The 18709-nt window shown below is 35.0% G+C and overlaps 1 protein-coding gene across 1 annotated transcript in view; it reads right to left on the bottom strand.

Moving 5' to 3' along the window:
* URI1 (URI1 prefoldin like chaperone) overlaps positions 1-18709 on the bottom strand; it is a 66919-nt gene that overhangs the window by 16091 nt on the left and 32119 nt on the right. Inside the window, exons 3-4 of the mRNA XM_047789727.1 lie at positions 8162-8240; positions 6999-7134 (exon numbers count right to left, since the gene is read on the bottom strand). Of these exons, the coding sequence (XP_047645683.1) occupies positions 6999-7134; positions 8162-8240 (215 nt within the window). The remainder of the gene's footprint in view (positions 1-6998; positions 7135-8161; positions 8241-18709) is intronic.

The following is an 18709-nucleotide window of genomic DNA, read 5'->3' as shown; positions in this document are numbered from 1 at the left end:
TAGCATTCCAAATCAGTAGATACTAAAGAATACACACACATATTACCTCTTAAGGTAAGTCATAAAACTTTGTTGATGGCCATATCACATTTCCCACAGTACATATTCCACTTCAAGATCCTAACCTCTCCCACTTCTGAACAAATAAACTTGACTTTATTACTATGAAGATTTGAATCTTTAACTTCTCTAACCCAAATATTCTTCACCTAATCTTCTCTTTCTCTTTGATATTTTCCAAAGCTATGCCTTCTATGCTTTTAATCTCATCCCCTTCAGGATCTTGTCTTATTCCTTCTTCCTCCTGAAGTGTTAATCACTCACTACACTTACTACAAATATGCTCAGATGTTACCTATGCTCAAAGGAAAAGAAAATCTTCCCTTAAAACAACAAGGAAGTTCCCATTGTGGCTTAGCAGTAACGAACCCAACTAGTGTCCATGAGGATGTGCATTCAATACCCGGCCCTGCATAGCGGGTTAATGCTCTGGTGTTGCCATAAGCTGCAGTATAGGTAGCAGACCCAGTTTGGATTTGGTGTGGCTGTGGCACAGGCCAGCAGCTGCAGCTCCAATTCAATGCCTAGCTTAGGAACTTCCATATACTGCAGGTGCGGCCATCAAAAGAACAAAACAAAACAAAACAAGAAGGAGCAAAATTACAGACTAAAAAGCTTTCGCTGCCTCCCCAGAAAGCCTCAAAAAAAACCAGAAACTAAAATACCTTGGGCTCTGGAAAACAGTCTACAACAGCAAAGCAAACAATCAAACAAGAAAAAGCCATAGTCAAAACAGCAGGAAATTTCATGGCATTTTCTCTTGCCTCTCCCCACCTTCTGCCTAGTGTGGAGGAGTTTTGGTCTGGAGAAGGTAGCAGCCCAGATCCCAATTCCCTCCCCTGAACCACAGAGAACCATAGATTGTATCTGCAATATTCTATTGGGCTGTCTCAAGAACTGGTATCTGACTCACCTAAACTAGATCTCAGGGGGAAGAAAATGAGCTGACACTGCTGCTAAAAGCTACAGGGGGGCTACAGTCCTGCAGACACCTGGGGCAAGAGGCGTCACAGACATGGAGTCGTACAACATACAGTCTAAAGTTGCAAAGAGAAGCTGAGGTTAGAATCTTTGAGAAAGTAAAATACTCAGAAGCAGCCATGTATATACGGAAATCAAATAAAAATCCATACACAGGCCGAGGAAAGAGATATGCTCAGAAAACACATGAAAGAGCAAACTTTCACTGTGGATTGATACGAAGGTTAACAGAAATGTCCAACTTATGAGTGAAGGTCCTTCTCACCAGTCTTCAAACACTGGGAGAGGGTGATGATTTTTCCAAGTGTCTAATTTTCATCAAAGAAATCAGAAGGAATACAATAAACAGGAAAACACGACCTATTCAAAAGAACAAAATAAATCTCAAGAAACTATCTCTGAAAAAATACAGACATTGGATGACTAGAAAAAGACTTTAAAACAACTGCTTCAGTATGCTCAAAGAGCTAAAGGGAAACACAAAGACTAAAGGAAAAATAAGAAACAATTCAGAAACAGAGTGAGAATATCCACAGAGAGACAGAAATCATAAAAAGGGACCAAACAACTTCTGGAGCTGAAAAAATATTAACTGAATTGAAAAATTCACTAGAGGAGTCAAACAGCATATTTAAGTAAGCAGAAGAAATTTAAACAACAGTGAACCTGAAGATTAGACATGTGAAATCATCTCATCTAAGGAACAGGAAGAAAAAAGAATGGAGAAAAGTGAACTGAGACTAAGGGACTTATGAGACATACCCAGTGGATTAACATATACATTAAAGGAGTCTCAGAAGGAGCAGAGAAAGAAAGTGGCAAAGAGATTATTTGGAGAAATAAATGGCTGAACAATTCTTGAATTTTTCAAGATAGATGAATCTACAAATTGAAAAAGTTCAACTAATTCCAAGTAGAATAAACCCAGAGACCCACAGTAAGACACATTATAATCAAACTTTTGAAGACAAAGAGAGAACCTTCAAGGCAGCGAGAAAAAAGCAACTCATCACATATAAGGGATCCTCCATGAGAATATAAATGGAATTCTCAATAGAAACCTTGGAAGTCAGAACTCCAGTAGGCTGAAATATTTAGTGCTGAGAGGAAAAAACCTGTCAACTGAGAATCCGATATATAGCAAAATTGTCTTCAAATATCTAGAATAAATTAAGATACTTCCAGACAAACAAAAGCTGAAAGAGTTTCTTATCGTAACACCTGCCCTTAGAAAAGCTAAAGGGAATTCTTCTTGTTGAAATGAAAGGCCACTGAACAATAACTAGAAACCACTTGAAGATATAAAGATCTCCTGTAAAGGTAAACATGGGCAAAAAATTAAAAACAGTATTATTTTCATTATGGTTCAGAACTTCACTTTTTATCTGTTACAGGATGTAAAAGAAAAATGCACTAAAAATCACTGTAAATCTGTTAGCAGGTACACAACATACCAAGATATAATTTATGACATGGATGATATAGAGGGTAGAACAGGGCTGTACAGCAACAGATTTTTTTTTTTCTAAGTGATGAAGTTAAATTGGTACCAATTCAAAATACATTGTTATAAACTTAGGATGCTATATGTAATCTCCATGGCAATCGCAAAGAAAATACTTATAAACTATTAATAAAGGAAATTTACTTAAAAAACCCTCAAACTAAATACAAAGGAAGGCAATGATGAAGGAACTGAAATACAAAAGCTGTAAGACATACTGAAAAATAACAAGATGGCAAAAGTGTAAATGTAAATAGTTTTATAAATGTTTTATAAATGTAAATGTAGTTTTATAAATGTAAATGTAGTAAAGGACCATAGAGTAAGGAGTCACAGATGAGGAGAATGGATTAAAAAAGAAAAGATCCAATGATACACTGTCAACAAAAGACTCACTTTACTTCTCAGGACCTATGTAAGTTGAAAGTAAATGGATGGAAAAGACAGACCATGCAAACAGTAACAAAAGAGAACTGGAGCAGCTACACTAATATGAGACAAATCAGTCAAAAAAGTTACAAAAAACAATGGGTGTTTTACATTGATACGAGGTTCAATCTATTCAGAATATAACAATTATAAAAATATGCACACCTACAACAGAGCCTCAAATATATGAGGCCAAAAAATTACACAATTCAAGTGGTTCTGTAGTAACAACTGGAGATGTTAATATCCCACTTGCAATAAAGTCAGAACACGAAGGAGAGCAACAAGGAAAGAGGACTTTAACAAAACTACAGAACAACTAGACCTAAAGGATATATACAGAACATTGTACCCAAGAGGAGAATACACATTCTTCTAAGGGAAACATGAAATATTCTCTAATGAGTCTTGAAAATTTTTAACAAGATTAAAACTATACAAAGTATTTTTTTCCAACCACAATGGAATGGAACTAGAAACCAACAACAGAAAGCAAACTGGAAAATTCAAAAAAATGAAAATTTAACAAAACATTGAATTAATCAATGGGTCAAAGTAGAAATCACAAAGGAAATTAGAAAAACCCGTGAGATCAACGAAAATGAAAACAAAACTTACCAAAACCAACAAGATGCAGAGAAGGCAATGCTAACCAAGATATCTATACCTAGAGACACCTACATTAAAAAAAGATCTTAAATCATAACCTAACTGTATGCTTTAAGAAGCCTGAAAAAGAGGAGTGAACTAAATCCGAAGCTAGCAGAAGGAAGGAATAGAAAAGATTACAGTAGAAGTAAGACAGAGACTGGAAAAACAAAAATCAACAAAACTAAGCTGGTTCTTTGAGAAGACCAACAAAATTGATATGTCTTTACCTAGACTAAGTGAGAAGACTCAAATTATTAAAATCAGAAATAAAAATAGAAATGCCTTTCTATATTCACATACAGAACCTGAAATGAAATATGCAGTAAACTTGCAGAAGAACAAAAAAATTGAATCTTAAAAGCATATTAATTAAAAACACAAAGAAAAAGTAGGGACAATACTACTTATTTTATAGAAACAGGATTGTAAGAGAGTATTATAAACAAGCTGAATGCCAAGAAGTTGGATAACCTAGATGGTCAAATTCCTAGACACATGTGGCCTGCTATAACTGAAACAAGAAGAAACAGAAAATCTGAACAGACCTAGAACAAGTAAGGAGAACGAATCAATAACCAAAAACCTCCCAATAATGGAAAGCCCAGAACAGATGGCTTTCACAGATGAATTCTACCAAACATCCAGAGAATTAACACCAACTCTAAAACTCTTTCAAAATATTGAAGAATGAATACTTTCTATGTCAGCCAGACAAAGACACTAAAAGAAAAGAAAACAACAGGCATTTCTCAACAGCAAAGAAAATGTACGGTCCCATAAAAACCTATACTAAAAGGTTTATAGCAGCTCTGTTTGTAATTCCCAAAAAACAGAAGCAAATCCAAATGTCCTTCGGTGGGTAAATTGAAAACCTGTGATACGTGTATACAATGGAACACTACTCAGCAATAAAAAGGAGTGAACCTTTTGATACACAGAACAACTTGGATGAGGTACCATGATGAGTGAAAGAAGCCAGTCCCCAAAGGCTACCTAGTGTATGATTCCACTTATATGACATTCTGGAAACGGTAAAATTCATAACGACAGAGACGGATCATGGTTGTCGGGGCTTGGGGTGTGGAAGGGTATGGTATAACCACAAAAAGCAAGTATGAGGGAATTTCTGGTGCGGTCCTGTGTGCTGACTGTGGTATATCCTTTACACTATTCCATTTCCTGATTGTGGTACTGGTCAAATAAATTTTTACAAGTGTAGTAAATGCATAAAATAAGCACATCAAATAAAAAGTCAATTATACTCTGATAATCTTAAAAATTAGGCTGGTCATATTCATGTTAAGTGGAAACATGCTAAATGTGAGCACAAAGGGTAGGACCCTGAGCTTGCTTCTTCCTCTCAGACATCACCTTCCTCTTAGTCACCTCCTCCGAATCCTTTTGCTGCTGTTGTGTTAAATCCATTTTGTCCTTTAACTATTTTTAAAACATGCAATGACCTCCCTACACTTCCCCAATAACCCTGTTGACAGTGAGGGAGATATGTTTAACCTGCTATATTTCTTTGGCCTTAAAAAAAAATTAAGTATCTTTCCTTAATAAATATTAAGTACAATAACATACTTAAACAATTTCTTCAGTTATTATAACTATAAAACTGTATGAAAACACATTTTTAAAATTCATTTAACAAAACAGGTTCTCAAACATAATTTATTATTCTGAAAATTACTTCAGATAAATATTGATCCCAAAAGTCACCATTTGGCCACTTCCTAAAACCTTATTTAACATTGAAAGTGATTTACCAAAAAATATCTTGCTATTCTAGAGCTCTACTCTATTCTATAAAAATTTTCTTTCATTAATACATGTCAAATTGATTCTGAAGATTTCTTGGCTGAAATACCCATATGAAAATCAAAGTGAACAAACTTCAAAAGACTATGAACCCATTTCGTATCAGCAGCGTTACCCCAGGAGCTAAAGCCTTCACCAAATTATGCCCATTCTCTTTCCTCTAATATACATGACTGACTTTAATACAGCAATGCCAAAAGAATTAGCACTGCCAGAAATTATACACAGGCCTAACAGTAAGATTCTGATTAGCATCACAAAAGATCACAAAATATATCAAAGATCAAAACACATATAGATGAAAACATATATATCAAAGATCAAAATATATATAGGAGTTGACTGGCAATTAGTCTCCAAATATGATTCCAGAATTTCAGAGTAAATGAGTTCTCCAAATAGTACCCACTAATGCTTAAGTGAAGTAATTTCAGCTTTAGAAAATGCAGTTGTGTTCTACCTCTATGACCTCATTTATACAGAAGAAGGCGCCAGAATTTATTTTCAGATGCACATTTAACTAGGTTAAAAAGCAGGTAGGGGTGATATTATACGATCAGTTTAAGTATGCTATTACAGAAATAACAACATTTATTAAATAACCTAATTTTAAAATAAAACTAAGCTAGAACTCAAGTCAACCCATCCAACTACAAAATGTATGGATATATATACACCAACAAATAACATCATAGATAAAGAAAACTAAAGAACTATCTCAACAAAATGAGGCAGAAACTTCAAACCACTTCACAAGCTTGAGGGCATCATATTGGGTAGCATCTCTCCACATCTGACCTTTTCTTCCATAACATGGAAATAGGACTTCTTCCAAACCAAAAAACTTTTTTTTTGTCTTTTTGTCTTTTTAGGGCCGCACCTGGGCCACATGGAAGTTCCCAGGCTAGGGATCAAATCAGAGCTGTAGCCACAGGCCTGCACCACAGCCACAGCCACAGCCACGCAGGATCCAAGCCACGTCTGCAACCTACACCACAGTTCACAGCAACACCAGATCCTTAACCCACTGAGCAAGGCCAGGGATGGTACCCCTGCCCTCATTAATACTAGTTGGGTTTGTTAACCAAGAGGCATGACAGTAACTCCCCAAAACTCTTGTTTAAGAATTGTTTCTACTTTCGCAAATAAGTATTTATCCTAGTTCAATAAGTAAAAAATAAATTTCTTCTGTGTACTAAAGTATTAAAAGCAAAACTAAGTCTATGAAAAGCGTCTAAAATAAACCAATTATAAAATATGAAATGACCTCAATTCCTCTATCTATCCAAATTCTTATCTATAAAACCATGTGCGATGACTTTTACACTTGATGATTTCTGAAAACATGTTAATGTGGGTGGTATTTCCAACCCACATGGTTCCTTTCTCCAGCCCACAGTTCTTAAATGTTGGTACAATTCAAGAGAATCACAAATACCTTGGATATGTATGACATTCATCTAATAAATCAATGGATGGTACCTGTAATAACAAACACTCTGTGAACCAATACACATCCAGCAAAGAAACATCATTTATAATTGGTACATACGTTCTTTCCGGTGTTCAACTAAGCCTACAGCCTGCTTTGCTGAACATTTTGCAAACCAATTGTCCCCAAGTAAAACAGTGACTTCATTAGTATGAACAAGTTTTCCTGGCATAAAGGCAAAGGGGCCAAACGGTACCTATTGTATTAAAGAAAAAAAAAAAAGGCAAAAAGATTAAAAACACTAAAAACTACATTTTATGAAACAGCATTAAAATCACTGTGTAGCAGTCTTTTTTACCTACACACTAGGAAAAATAAATTGTCAACTTCATGGAAATTTAACATTAAATTAAAATTTCACTAAGAAAACCTACAGAAAATTATTTTAGGTTAATCAATCAACATTGTAACAAAAAACCAAAATGAGCATATTTACATATAGCTTTCAGAGAAGTTAGCATTGTTTCCAAATGTTTGTACTTTTTGCTCATTCATGAATCTAAATGAAAGCTAACTAGAAATAAGATATTAATAAAGAATAATTTTGATTCTTAAAAACTGAAAATTATTTCTGATAAAGTAGTCTCTCTTTTTTGGGCAAAACAGGAATTAACAAATAAATAGCTTTAATGGGTTTACAAAACTTACAAAATACTTGAGCTCAGATAATAAAGAACAATACACTTGCAAAATATTTGCGCTAATGTAATTAAGAACAAAGTCTTCATGAAAAAGAAGATTCATGCAACAAAAGAATCTAATTCAGGTTTCACGAATAGATCGCTATGTCGATATGAAGATCATTCAAACAAAAATTAGCAGCACTTTTTTTTTAATAAAAAATCAATGTTCTAGGGTTTAATTCTGTCAATTACACATTATGGTCTATTCCTGCCCTGGCTAACAGGAAACAGCTACATGCCATATTTCTGTTGTAATTACAGTTTTCTAACACAGTAACTCTGTATACCAAATACGATGAATTTTTGCTAACATTTATGCCGTCATAACATAATTTAATATAAGTCTGAAAAGAGGAAAAGTAGTAAATACCAACTATTACTACAATTAGTGATTATCAAGTAAAACAAAAACAAACCTTCCTTGCTGTGGTAGCTTCAGTGATCTAGCCATCAGTAAGGCACTTCTGAATCTTTACTGTACAGAGTTAATATCTTTACAAGAAACAACATATTATTTTAAAAGAAACACACCAAACATACCATGATATCGTAAGACAACTTATCAGGCAAGGTACTGAGTCTTTCTTGAAGGGCAGAATAGTCATCATCTACCTTCTTCCTGTGGACAAAAAAATACCAAACACTAAATCAATACGCAAATCAACAATTCCTCAAGCAGGCTGTGTATCATAAAACAAGATAATCAAAAACTTAATTTTAGCAACTTTAAAGTTTTTTAAATTTTAAAACTGTGTTTTTACAAAGTTTAGCAATGGCAGTATGCCACCATACACTTGTCAAAAATTAAGACTCTCCAGGAGTTTAGCTTTTAGAAGGAGAACACTCACATCTTGAGAATTGAGTGTTTCTTCACGTAGAAGATCACGTGAACAAATAAATAAAATTTGGAAATTAAGGGAGACTGAGTCTGGAGGGAATCAGGGGCTCAAGAGAAGGAAGAAGAGAGTTAGTAAAAAGCTTTTGAGTGAATAAACACTGGCTGTAGAAATCATGAACACAAAATCTGTTCGGATGCCTCGGTCCTCAGAAAACTTTAGGTTGAAAAATGTGGCGTCATCAACTCCTCAGTTACTCATACTAATGTGATTAGGGTAGGAAGAGAATCAACAGGGACTAGAAGAAATCCAGGAGAGGTAATAAAAATCTGTAGGAGCAGAAATAGTCACATGTTCCCATACTTATGAGCCCTACTCAGTTTTCACACCTGCTAGAATTGAAAAGCCCCACATTGAGATGCCTGTTTTCAAACCTTCTCTGGATATGAGGTTCCTAAGGGTTCCCTGCTAAGGTGCAGGCTGCAAGCAAAACCATAGCAATGAAATTTTTTAAAGCAGAGGGAGGGTGGTGTCAATTAAAAAAAATAATAGTAATAACAAAAACAAAACTCAACCATTCAGCAGGAAATTTAAAAGAACATATAGATACTGTCAAATTGAAATTAGGATAAATTGCAAGATAGATAATCACTCTCCAGATTTAAAAAAAAAAAAAAACCCACACACACACAAAAACAGGACTGTTCTATAAACATTATGGAATTGGTTTCAGTTTACTCCTTAGCTCCCTTAAAGCAACAGTAACAGAATTAATAAAAATGATCTCATTTAGTTTTTAGAACATCAAGGAATTTCACATATATTCTGTTAGTCATCCTAAAAATATTCCTATAGTAAAGGTCTCTTATTAACATTTTCCTCTTACAGAATAAAACAGAAGGAAAACGGAAAAACCACACATTAAGAGACCCCAGGTCTCTATTAAGGAGAGGTAAGCAATGACCTTAAACTAGGTCTTCTGGCCTGCATTCTTTCAAGCCAGCCTTTGCATTTTCTTGTATTTTTTTAGGGCTGCACCTGCAAGATAGGGAAGTTCCCAGGCTAGGGACAGAATCCAAGCTGCAGCTGCTGGCCTACATCACAGCCAGGGCAACACAGGATCCAAGCTACGGCTGCAACCTACAAAGCAGCTCATGACAATGCCAGATCCTCAACCCACTGAGTTAAGGCCAGGGATCAAACAGCATCCTCATGGATATTAGTCGGATTCGTTACTGCTGAGCCACAAAGGGAACTCCCAGCCTTTTCATTTTCTAATGTTCAAGTGCTTTTAAAAACTTTCAAATCTCTGAAAATAAGTAAACATAAAATGTCTTTTTAAGGCAAAAATCATCCCTATGGATAAATTTTTATGAAAGAAAAAAATGCTAGGAAACTTCATGAACAGGGCTATGTACCAGAAGGACCAAGGCTTTGAAGTCAGACCAGAGGGTCAATACCAGCTCCACTACTTAACAAATATAAATTAACCCTAGTCCTAGAATCCTCAATGACAAAATTGGAATAATGCCTAGCTATCTCACAGATTCAAGAGAACTAAATATATAGGGTTTAATACCTTGCCTGGAGCTGAACATCTACACTGAGCATTCAATGACCCTTTACCCATAAGGTACCAAAAAACATCAATTCTTCTTTTTTTTTTTTTTTTTTTGCTTTTTAGGGCCGAACCCATGGCATATGGAAGTTCCCAAGCTAGGGATGGAATCGGAGCTATAGCTGCCAGCCACAGCCATGTGGGATCCAAGCTGCTTCCGTGACCCATACCATAGCTCACAGCAATGTCAGATCCCTGACCCACCGAGCAAGGCCAGGTATCGAACCTGCCTCCTTATGGTTAGTACTCAGATTTGTTTCTGCTGCCCCACAACAGGAACTCCTGAATTCTAAAATGTTTAGTAAAGACTATATTATCAAGATAATTCCACTATGTTAAATTCATTCAATTTGATACTAACAGTATAACTTACTAAAAGATAGTATAGCTAAACATAACAGCTTAGGAAGTTTTGGGAGACAGGATTGGTGTGAACAGTAAATGGAACCCTGTCTATGAAGAAGTGATGTAATACCATGCTTGCACCCAGAAAACTCCTTATTAATCCACAAACACTAGGAGTTTATATGTTTTAGATAAGCAATTTTGCAAACGCTCAAGGACTAATCGGCACAGATGTCTAAATGTTCCTATGACTGCTAAACAGCTGGTATTAAAGTTAGCACTGAAGGTGTATTATTTTGGTAAGTTCACCTGGAAAGGGGGGACTTCCTAACATAACATCACACAGCAGATGCAATCAAGGGTAACACAAGAGACCAACACATGTATTCCAAAGCAAGTATATTCAGTTTTAAACTTATCAATAATTCTTCCTAGAACAAAAAATGTGGACATATTGGAGAACAGTTTAAGACTGAAGCTGCTATTTCTAAATTCTGAATTGTTTTCTAAAAATACAAAAAGAAAGGAGAAGATCATTTTAAAAGCAGCTCATGTAGAAATTCTTTTTGTAGGGAGGCAAGCAGTGTCACTGCGATAAGTATGGTTCCCAAGTTCCCACTAGTGGAAACATATAGATAGGGTCAAGCACCTGGGAAAACAGTTATCTCCCATTAGTCTCTCTAATGTGTAGGGCTTAAATAGGCCCCAAAAAGATCAGAAAGCCTATACAGCAAAAAATACAAAAATGATTCTAAAAACCAATGTATTACAGAACATATCTTTCTTTGCACCAAAATTGGAAGATTTTTTTTTTTTTCTATTTCACCACTTAGATACATAAAACTAAATTCTGGATACTGTAAAACATGCAGTCGTAGAAGCAACTGCTTAAAGCAATTTTTTTTTCCCAAATGGGAAATAAAACCCAGACGCAGTTAGGATAAACCCCCCAAGCCTGGTTATTCTATATAGATTTCTGTGCTTGGCTTCACTGTATTTGATCTTTATAGATTCAGTTCAGCCTTCAATTCTTAATTTAAAAGAATTATGCAATAAATAAGATTTAATTTCCATCACACATCCATACGCAATGTTCCTATAGAAAATAAGAATTAAAGCACTGTTATAAAGCATACAAAAAACTTGTATAATCTGTTGAATCTTGGTAATCATGTGCTATAATCATGTGCTAATATAAGCCTTCTGAGAAGCACCTACTGTTTTTATTAAAAAGCAGCAGCAAAAAAGAACATAATGTACAAACTAGCCTTAACCTTAAGGATGAAGATCAGAACAGATTTTAGGAGAAACACCTTATTTTCATGAAGTAAAAAGTATGAGAGCAAGTTAAGTGTATGCTCATGTATTTATAGGTGAAGTATGCAGATGTCCACAATTCACTCTGAAATGCATCAGAAAAAAATGGATTAGGGGTTGAGATATGGATAGATATGTGATCAAGGTTCATCTATATAACCCTTTCAAACCATATGTTGGAAGATTTTCATAATACAATGTTATGAAGGGAGAAATGTGAGAGGAACTCCTTATTTTTAATTCTCTTCTTAAATGCAACTGACCAAAAAAAAAAAAAAAAATCTTTGTAGAGAAAAAGAAAAAAAATCCTATGTCCCTTGTCTGAGGCAAGTGATAAATACTTCAATTTCCAGCTTTAAAGAATAAAAAAGGAAAATAGAACTTAAATCACTGACTGAAATAAAATCTTGTTAATTTTTACTTTAAAGCATGAAGCTGGAATAGGTAGAAAATACTGACATTAAACTCGCTCTTTTTAAAAAAAAATCTATCATTCTCTTCACCTAATATCCTAAACAAAAAAGGAGAAAACACCAAGAGATGCTTAACAGGGAAAGGGCTTTACACTGATATCTGGGTTGATCTGGGGCAACATTAATACTTTTTTTTTGTTTTGTTTTTAACTTAAGAAATTATAAAACCCAAAGGTGTGCAATATATATTTTAGAAATGAATTTTAGTCCATCGTAGCCACTCTAGAATGTCCTATTAAGCATCCAAGAAACCTTTGTTTCAATTCAATTCACTATTTATTGAGTGCCTGCTCTGCAACCAAGCCTTATGCCATATGTTGCAGGGATCATCACTCAAATATAGCCTGACTTTTTTTTTTTTTTGCAATGCTTCTTTGTTGAAGATCCACTGGCTTGACAGATGCCTGAGTTTTTACCTCTAAAATTAAGAAAACACAAGAATACTAAATGTTGGCATAGATTATACAGGTAAAGAGAGAAATCTCATTACTAAAGAAAGAAATGACAATGATTTTTAAAAGAATCCTCTTAAAAAGCAAAAACAAATTATCAAGGTTATATTAAGCAATAAAAATACTCTGAAATAAGGATCTACATTGCTGTGCCTTCTGCAATTTGGTGGGAAGGGGAATACTTTAACAATTGAAATGAATCTGTATTAAATCAACAGCATTTTTTTTTAATGGTCATGACAAATATTACTAACATAAATGACATCTACTACAAAATTCAGGCAATATGCCATCATATTCCTTTTTCTCAACTCATACCTAGGAAACTTACATCAGAAGCTGTTGATGAGATAATCCATGTTCTTTATATTTTATGAGTTTATCAGAAAACTTTATTATTAGAAATAGGTATGAAAATGAACCTAAATATAAATACTTATAATATAAAAACATATCACTCCAAACATGAAAGATGGGCCCCTAAAGCACCTAGGTCAATTAATTTTAGGTGATGAGTTTATAGGTAATTTTTATTGTCTTTATTTTCCAAATTCTCTACAACCGATACACATTTCTGCAACAAATCAGAAGGGAGGGTTAAGAAAAGTTTAGATGTGCTAAGTTTATAACTGACTTAAGCATTGAATGTCTGTGCCAGTTTCTACTTAAATCTAACCATAATTTAATTTGCAAGTTTTGTCATTTTGGGTTCTTGTTTTCTCTACTTTATTTCTAAAGTATATTTTAGAGAAAAAAAAATTTTTGTGTGTGTTGTTTACTTAGAACAATGATTCATAACCCTTTAGAGTCGTGGATACCTATGAGAAACTGATGATTAAAAAAACCCCTCTAGATTCTATCCTGAGAAAAATGCTCTATATTTTGCATAAATTTCAGTAGAAGTCTGCTCATAGATTCCTTGAGGTTACTGGGTTTTTTTCCCCCTCCGCTGTTTTCTTTTTGTTTATTTTCTCATATATTTTTATTATATACTTTGTTTTATATGCGAGGTTACTGTTTCTTTCAAGAGGTCTTACATGAGCAAAAAATAGCAATCCTGGCTTTGAACTCCCCCAAATACATAAAATACTCACAACTATCTTTAAATCACTTGATTTAAACAAAAGGAAAAATGAGAAAACGATAACCAATTAGGTCATAAGTTCAAAATGAATGAACAAAAAGTTAAGTTGTACACATGCCTCCATTTTTTTTACAGCTTACACTTTCTTCAGTCATGTACTGAGAGCCACCCCCCCCCCTTTTATCTTTAATAGACTAAAACTTAGAATTTGTATCTCACAACAAGAATATGAACTCTGGACTATCACTGAGTAATCAACATCTTCATGCTCACACAGTGCTCTGTGCTTGAAAGCTTTACTGTAGACTGCTCTCATTTTATAAAAAATAAATAAAAATGAATGGAAAATGAAAAATCCCAGACTACAAAGAAGTGTAGTTTTCAAACCTAATAATGTTAAGACAAAGATGAAAAATCATGAAGCGTCCAAATCAAATAGAAATGTAGCCTCAATGAGATTCATCAAAATACTCACTGGACTTAAGCTGATTGTGAGAAACTGTGAACTAATAATAAACAAAGTATGTGGACACCAGAAATATATCAGCAAAGACTATGTTCTAAATGATGATATTATGGATTTTTTTTTTAAGTAATAGTTTAAACTCTTTAGGGAAAAAATTCCCCTATAACATATAATTTTGCCTTTTATTTTCAGAAATGCATTAAGTATTAAAGTAATGTGATTCTTCCAAAAACTGGATACAAAGGCTAGGGGACTCCTGGAAGCAACAAATTCTATCACAGTTTAAAAATCATTAACTCTTTTAAAAAGGAAAAGGAAAGAGCATTAAGCATTTATAATTTGACCTGAGAGACATAAATATATATACAGAATTAAGAAACTGAAGGGAATAAAACAAATGGTTTAAAAAGAGAAGAAGAGGGAATTCCCATCGTGGCTCAGGGGAAATGAATCTGACTACCCATGAGGATGTGGTTTGATCCCTGGCCTGGCTCAGTGGGTGAAGAATCTGTCATTGCCCTGAGCTGTGGTATAGGCTACAGATGTGGCTCGGATCTGGCTTGCTGTGGCTGTGGTGTAGGCCGGCGGCTACAGCTCTGATTGGACCTCTAGCTTGGGAACCTCCATATTGCCGTGGATGCGGCCCTAAAAAGCAAAAAAAAGAAAAAGAAAAAGAAAGAAAAAATAAATAAAATTAAAAAGAGGAAGAGAACTTGCTTCTTTCAGAATTATGAATAAGCTTATCTTTATTCTTTTATTTCAACCTTTCTATAAATATGTATTCAAAGAAAAAAACAAACTACAGATTGAATTTCTTAAAAAATCATTTCTTGATTTTCTTAAATCATTTTCTTTAATTAAATCTTAAAAAAATCATTTCTTAAAAAATCATCTTAAAACATTTTTTTTGCATCTTAATTTGCTGTGAAATATCACACACAAAACTTTCTTACTAAAACATGACACCATTAAAAAAAAAAAACTGCAAGAACTTGAAGAATGACAGAGAAGGAAATCTGTATATGATTCCTCCCTCTTGCCCTTGCCCCAAGGTCATTTTCATAAATAACTATAGAAATTCCAACAACAAAAGTATGTAAAATCCTCAGAAAATCTGGAAATGGCTCACTGCTCCACTGGAGGGGGAGAACGACACATAAAAATGAAAAAGGCCAAAAGGAAGTTCCTATGTAAAACAATGACGAAAACTATGTCATCAGTAAAATGGGGACTCTGAAAAATACGGTTTTCATATTTATCTAATGCTAAGGAATGAAGCCATTACCATGAATAAATGTTTTAAGGTATTAAAGGTAGGCAGGTCAATACTTCATATATTATTCATAAAATAAAATAAATGTTATATAAGCATCTTAAGGCAAGTCAGGAAAACACTGTTTCAGGTAACTCATGAGAAATACACTATAAACCACTAGCAGCATTATAAAATAGTTCAGTGCTTCTGTGGGGCAAGGCATCAGAGATAGATAAAGATTCCCATCCATTTGTACTAACTTGAAAGAGGAATCAAAAAAAAGCATGGAGTTCCTGGTATGGCTCAGCGGGTTAAGAATCTGACATAGTGTCCACAAGGATGCTGATTCGATCCCTGGCCCTGCTCAGTGGGCCAAGGGTCCGGCATTGCCATGGCTGTGGCGGAGGCCTGAAGCTGCAGCTCCAATTTGACCCCTGGCCTGGCCATGTGCCGCAGGTGAGACTATTAAAAAGGGAGAAAAAAAAAATCATCAAATCTTCACTTGCAATTTTTAACTATTTGGGCATACTCTGGTGGTTATTTTCCACTATATACTTTAATTAAAACCTATAATAGAAACTAATTATTCTCTTCCTTAAAAACAGTATTTTTTGGTCCAGTTTCCTATGAAAAAGGACAAATGTCAATATGTGCTTTACAATATCCCTTTCAAAATTCACATGCTCCAGTGTTTCAAAATGTTTAAGTCCAAATTTAAAGGTCTTCTTTCCAAAATTAAACATCTGAACAATACAAAATATCTTTCTACATTTTCATTTAAGTCTGCTTCAGGTAATTTCATAGATATCTTTACTACTCAAAACTCTCTTAAGATGATTTGAGGGAAGACAATCCTTTTTACAATTCATATGCACACAATTTATGATTAGAAACAACGCCTAACATACAAATGATTTGTATGTGCCAGGCATCACTTACTATAGCCCATTTAATTCTCACAAATCAATACAAATAATGAGACTTCTTTCTGTGGGACATGTTCATTAGAAGTCACCTATAGTGCATTAAAAACGACCATTAATTTTTTGTCACTCCTCCCACCAAGAAGTGGTGTCCATTTCCCACCTTTTGAATCTGGGCTAGTTTTATGAGTTTCTTTGACCAACAGAATGTGGCCTTGCAGCTTCCATTCCTGCTGCCCTTGTAGCATCATGTAAAGTAAACCAAATTAAAGAGCACATAGAGAGACCCAGCTAGAGACAAGCAATAGTCATCACACTTGTGGGTGAGGCTCTTCTGGGCAACCCAACTAACAAAAGGCTGCAACCACTCAAGCGAGCCCAAACAAAATCAGCAGAAAACAACAGAGGTAAGTTCAGCCCATATGCACAACCACAGACCATATATAAGTAAATGGTTGTTGTTTTAAGCCAGTACATTTTGGAGTAATTTCTTTAAAGAACAATAAATAATGGATGTAAGAGCTTAGCAAGGATATATTTTGAGTGGTAGAAGCCATTCTCTCAGTGATGTGGCCATCATTTACTTTTATAGCACTAAAACCACTTGCCAACTCTAAAAATTAGACATTTAACACACAGTGAAGTTCATGGGAACAAAATAAAGAGTAAGAAAGAGTTAACCGAGAACAATTTCCAAGGTTTAGCTATTAAATAGTGCATGGTCTGATTTCATTTTGATCAAAGAGCGGGAACATAATGTATACAAACACGTGGGTGAATACAGGTACATGCATACATACACACCCCTGAAGCAAACAATTTCGGAAAAGATGTGCAAGGAATCAATTTTAAAAAGAAACAAAAAAACAGTTGTTTACCAAGAAGAGAACTGAGAAGAGGGAAACTACCTACCATGCATATTCTTTCGTACTTCTTAAATTCTGAACTACATGTACTGCCTGATTCTAAATTTCTTAATTTAAAATTTGAAAAGGTATTGCGGAGTCTTTTATGTCTTTAGGATATATACTGAAATGTTTTCAGGTGGAATGTTTCAGATTCATGTCAAAACAGTTGGAGGAAGGGACAGAAGGTAGAGGCTGTTTAAAAGGAAACACAGTTCTGATGAAACCACGACTTGGTAATCACTGAAGCTTAATGATGGCTCCATGTGGGTTCAGCACACTGCTCTGTCACCTTCTGTTTGAAATTCTTCAGAATAAAAGTTATTTAAAAACACTGATGTAAAGCTTTAACAATGCCACTCAGGGGAGTTCCCATCGTGGCACAGCGGAAACACATTCGACTAGGAACCATGAGGTTGCTGGTTCGATCCCTGGCCTCGCTCAGTGGGTTAAGGATCTGGTGTTGCAGTGAGCTGTAGTGTAGGTCACAGATGTGGCCCGGATCCTGTGTTGCTATGGCTGCGGCTGGCAGCTGTAGCTCCGATTCGACCCCTCGCCTGGGAGACTCCATATGCTGCGGGTGCGGCCCTAAAAAGACAAAAAGAATAAAAAATCTTTTCAGAGCTACTATTAATATTTATTGAGTGCCAGTCTGGTGTTTTATAGACATTATCTCACTTGATCTTCAAGTCTAGTATCATCATCACTTTACAAGAAAACTAAAAATCACAGTAATTCATCCAAGGTGACAAAGTTAGTAAATGACAGGATTCAAATGTAGGTCTGTGACTCCAAATCCCAGGCTCTTTAGAGAAGAATTAAAAAGATAAAAAATTACAGATAATCTACAAACAGAATAATCAGCTCCTAGTGGATCAAACAGTGGGAAGTATATCCATACTTTAATGAGAAAATAGCGTGTAGATTTTATAATGCCTTCTTTCCTGAGTTAAGGAGAAAGGATTATAAGAGGGAAAAGCTGAACCTAAAAATTTTCTTAAATCTTCACTAAATTGAAAACCATTATTAGCTATAAAAGCATTGCACAAATTCTCAATCATGAGGCTCAAACATTTCCTTCTTATCTGTCATTAATTAAACAAATACTATAAATGTCTTCAGGTCACCAAAGTTTTGGGATTTGAATTAATTTCCTGGAAGAGATTTCTGGGGGCAGATCCTATTGCCCCTGACCATTACTAATACTTTTCTACAAATATTTTTACTTTGTGTCCTACACTTAAAATCTTTTTAGGGGAGTTCCCGTCGTGGCGCAGTGGTTAACGAATCCGACTAGGAACCATGAGGTTGTGGGTTCGGTCCCTGCCCTTGCTCAGTGGGTTAACGATCTGGCGTTGCCGTGAGCTGTGGTGTAGGTTGCAGACGTGGCTCGGATCCCGTGTTGCTGTGGCTC

The sequence above is a fragment of the Phacochoerus africanus genome, chromosome 8 (genome assembly GCF_016906955.1).
Source record: "Phacochoerus africanus isolate WHEZ1 chromosome 8, ROS_Pafr_v1, whole genome shotgun sequence".
Taxonomy (NCBI): domain Eukaryota; kingdom Metazoa; phylum Chordata; class Mammalia; order Artiodactyla; family Suidae; genus Phacochoerus; species Phacochoerus africanus.
This window is presented reverse-complemented; position numbering and strand designations above follow the sequence as displayed.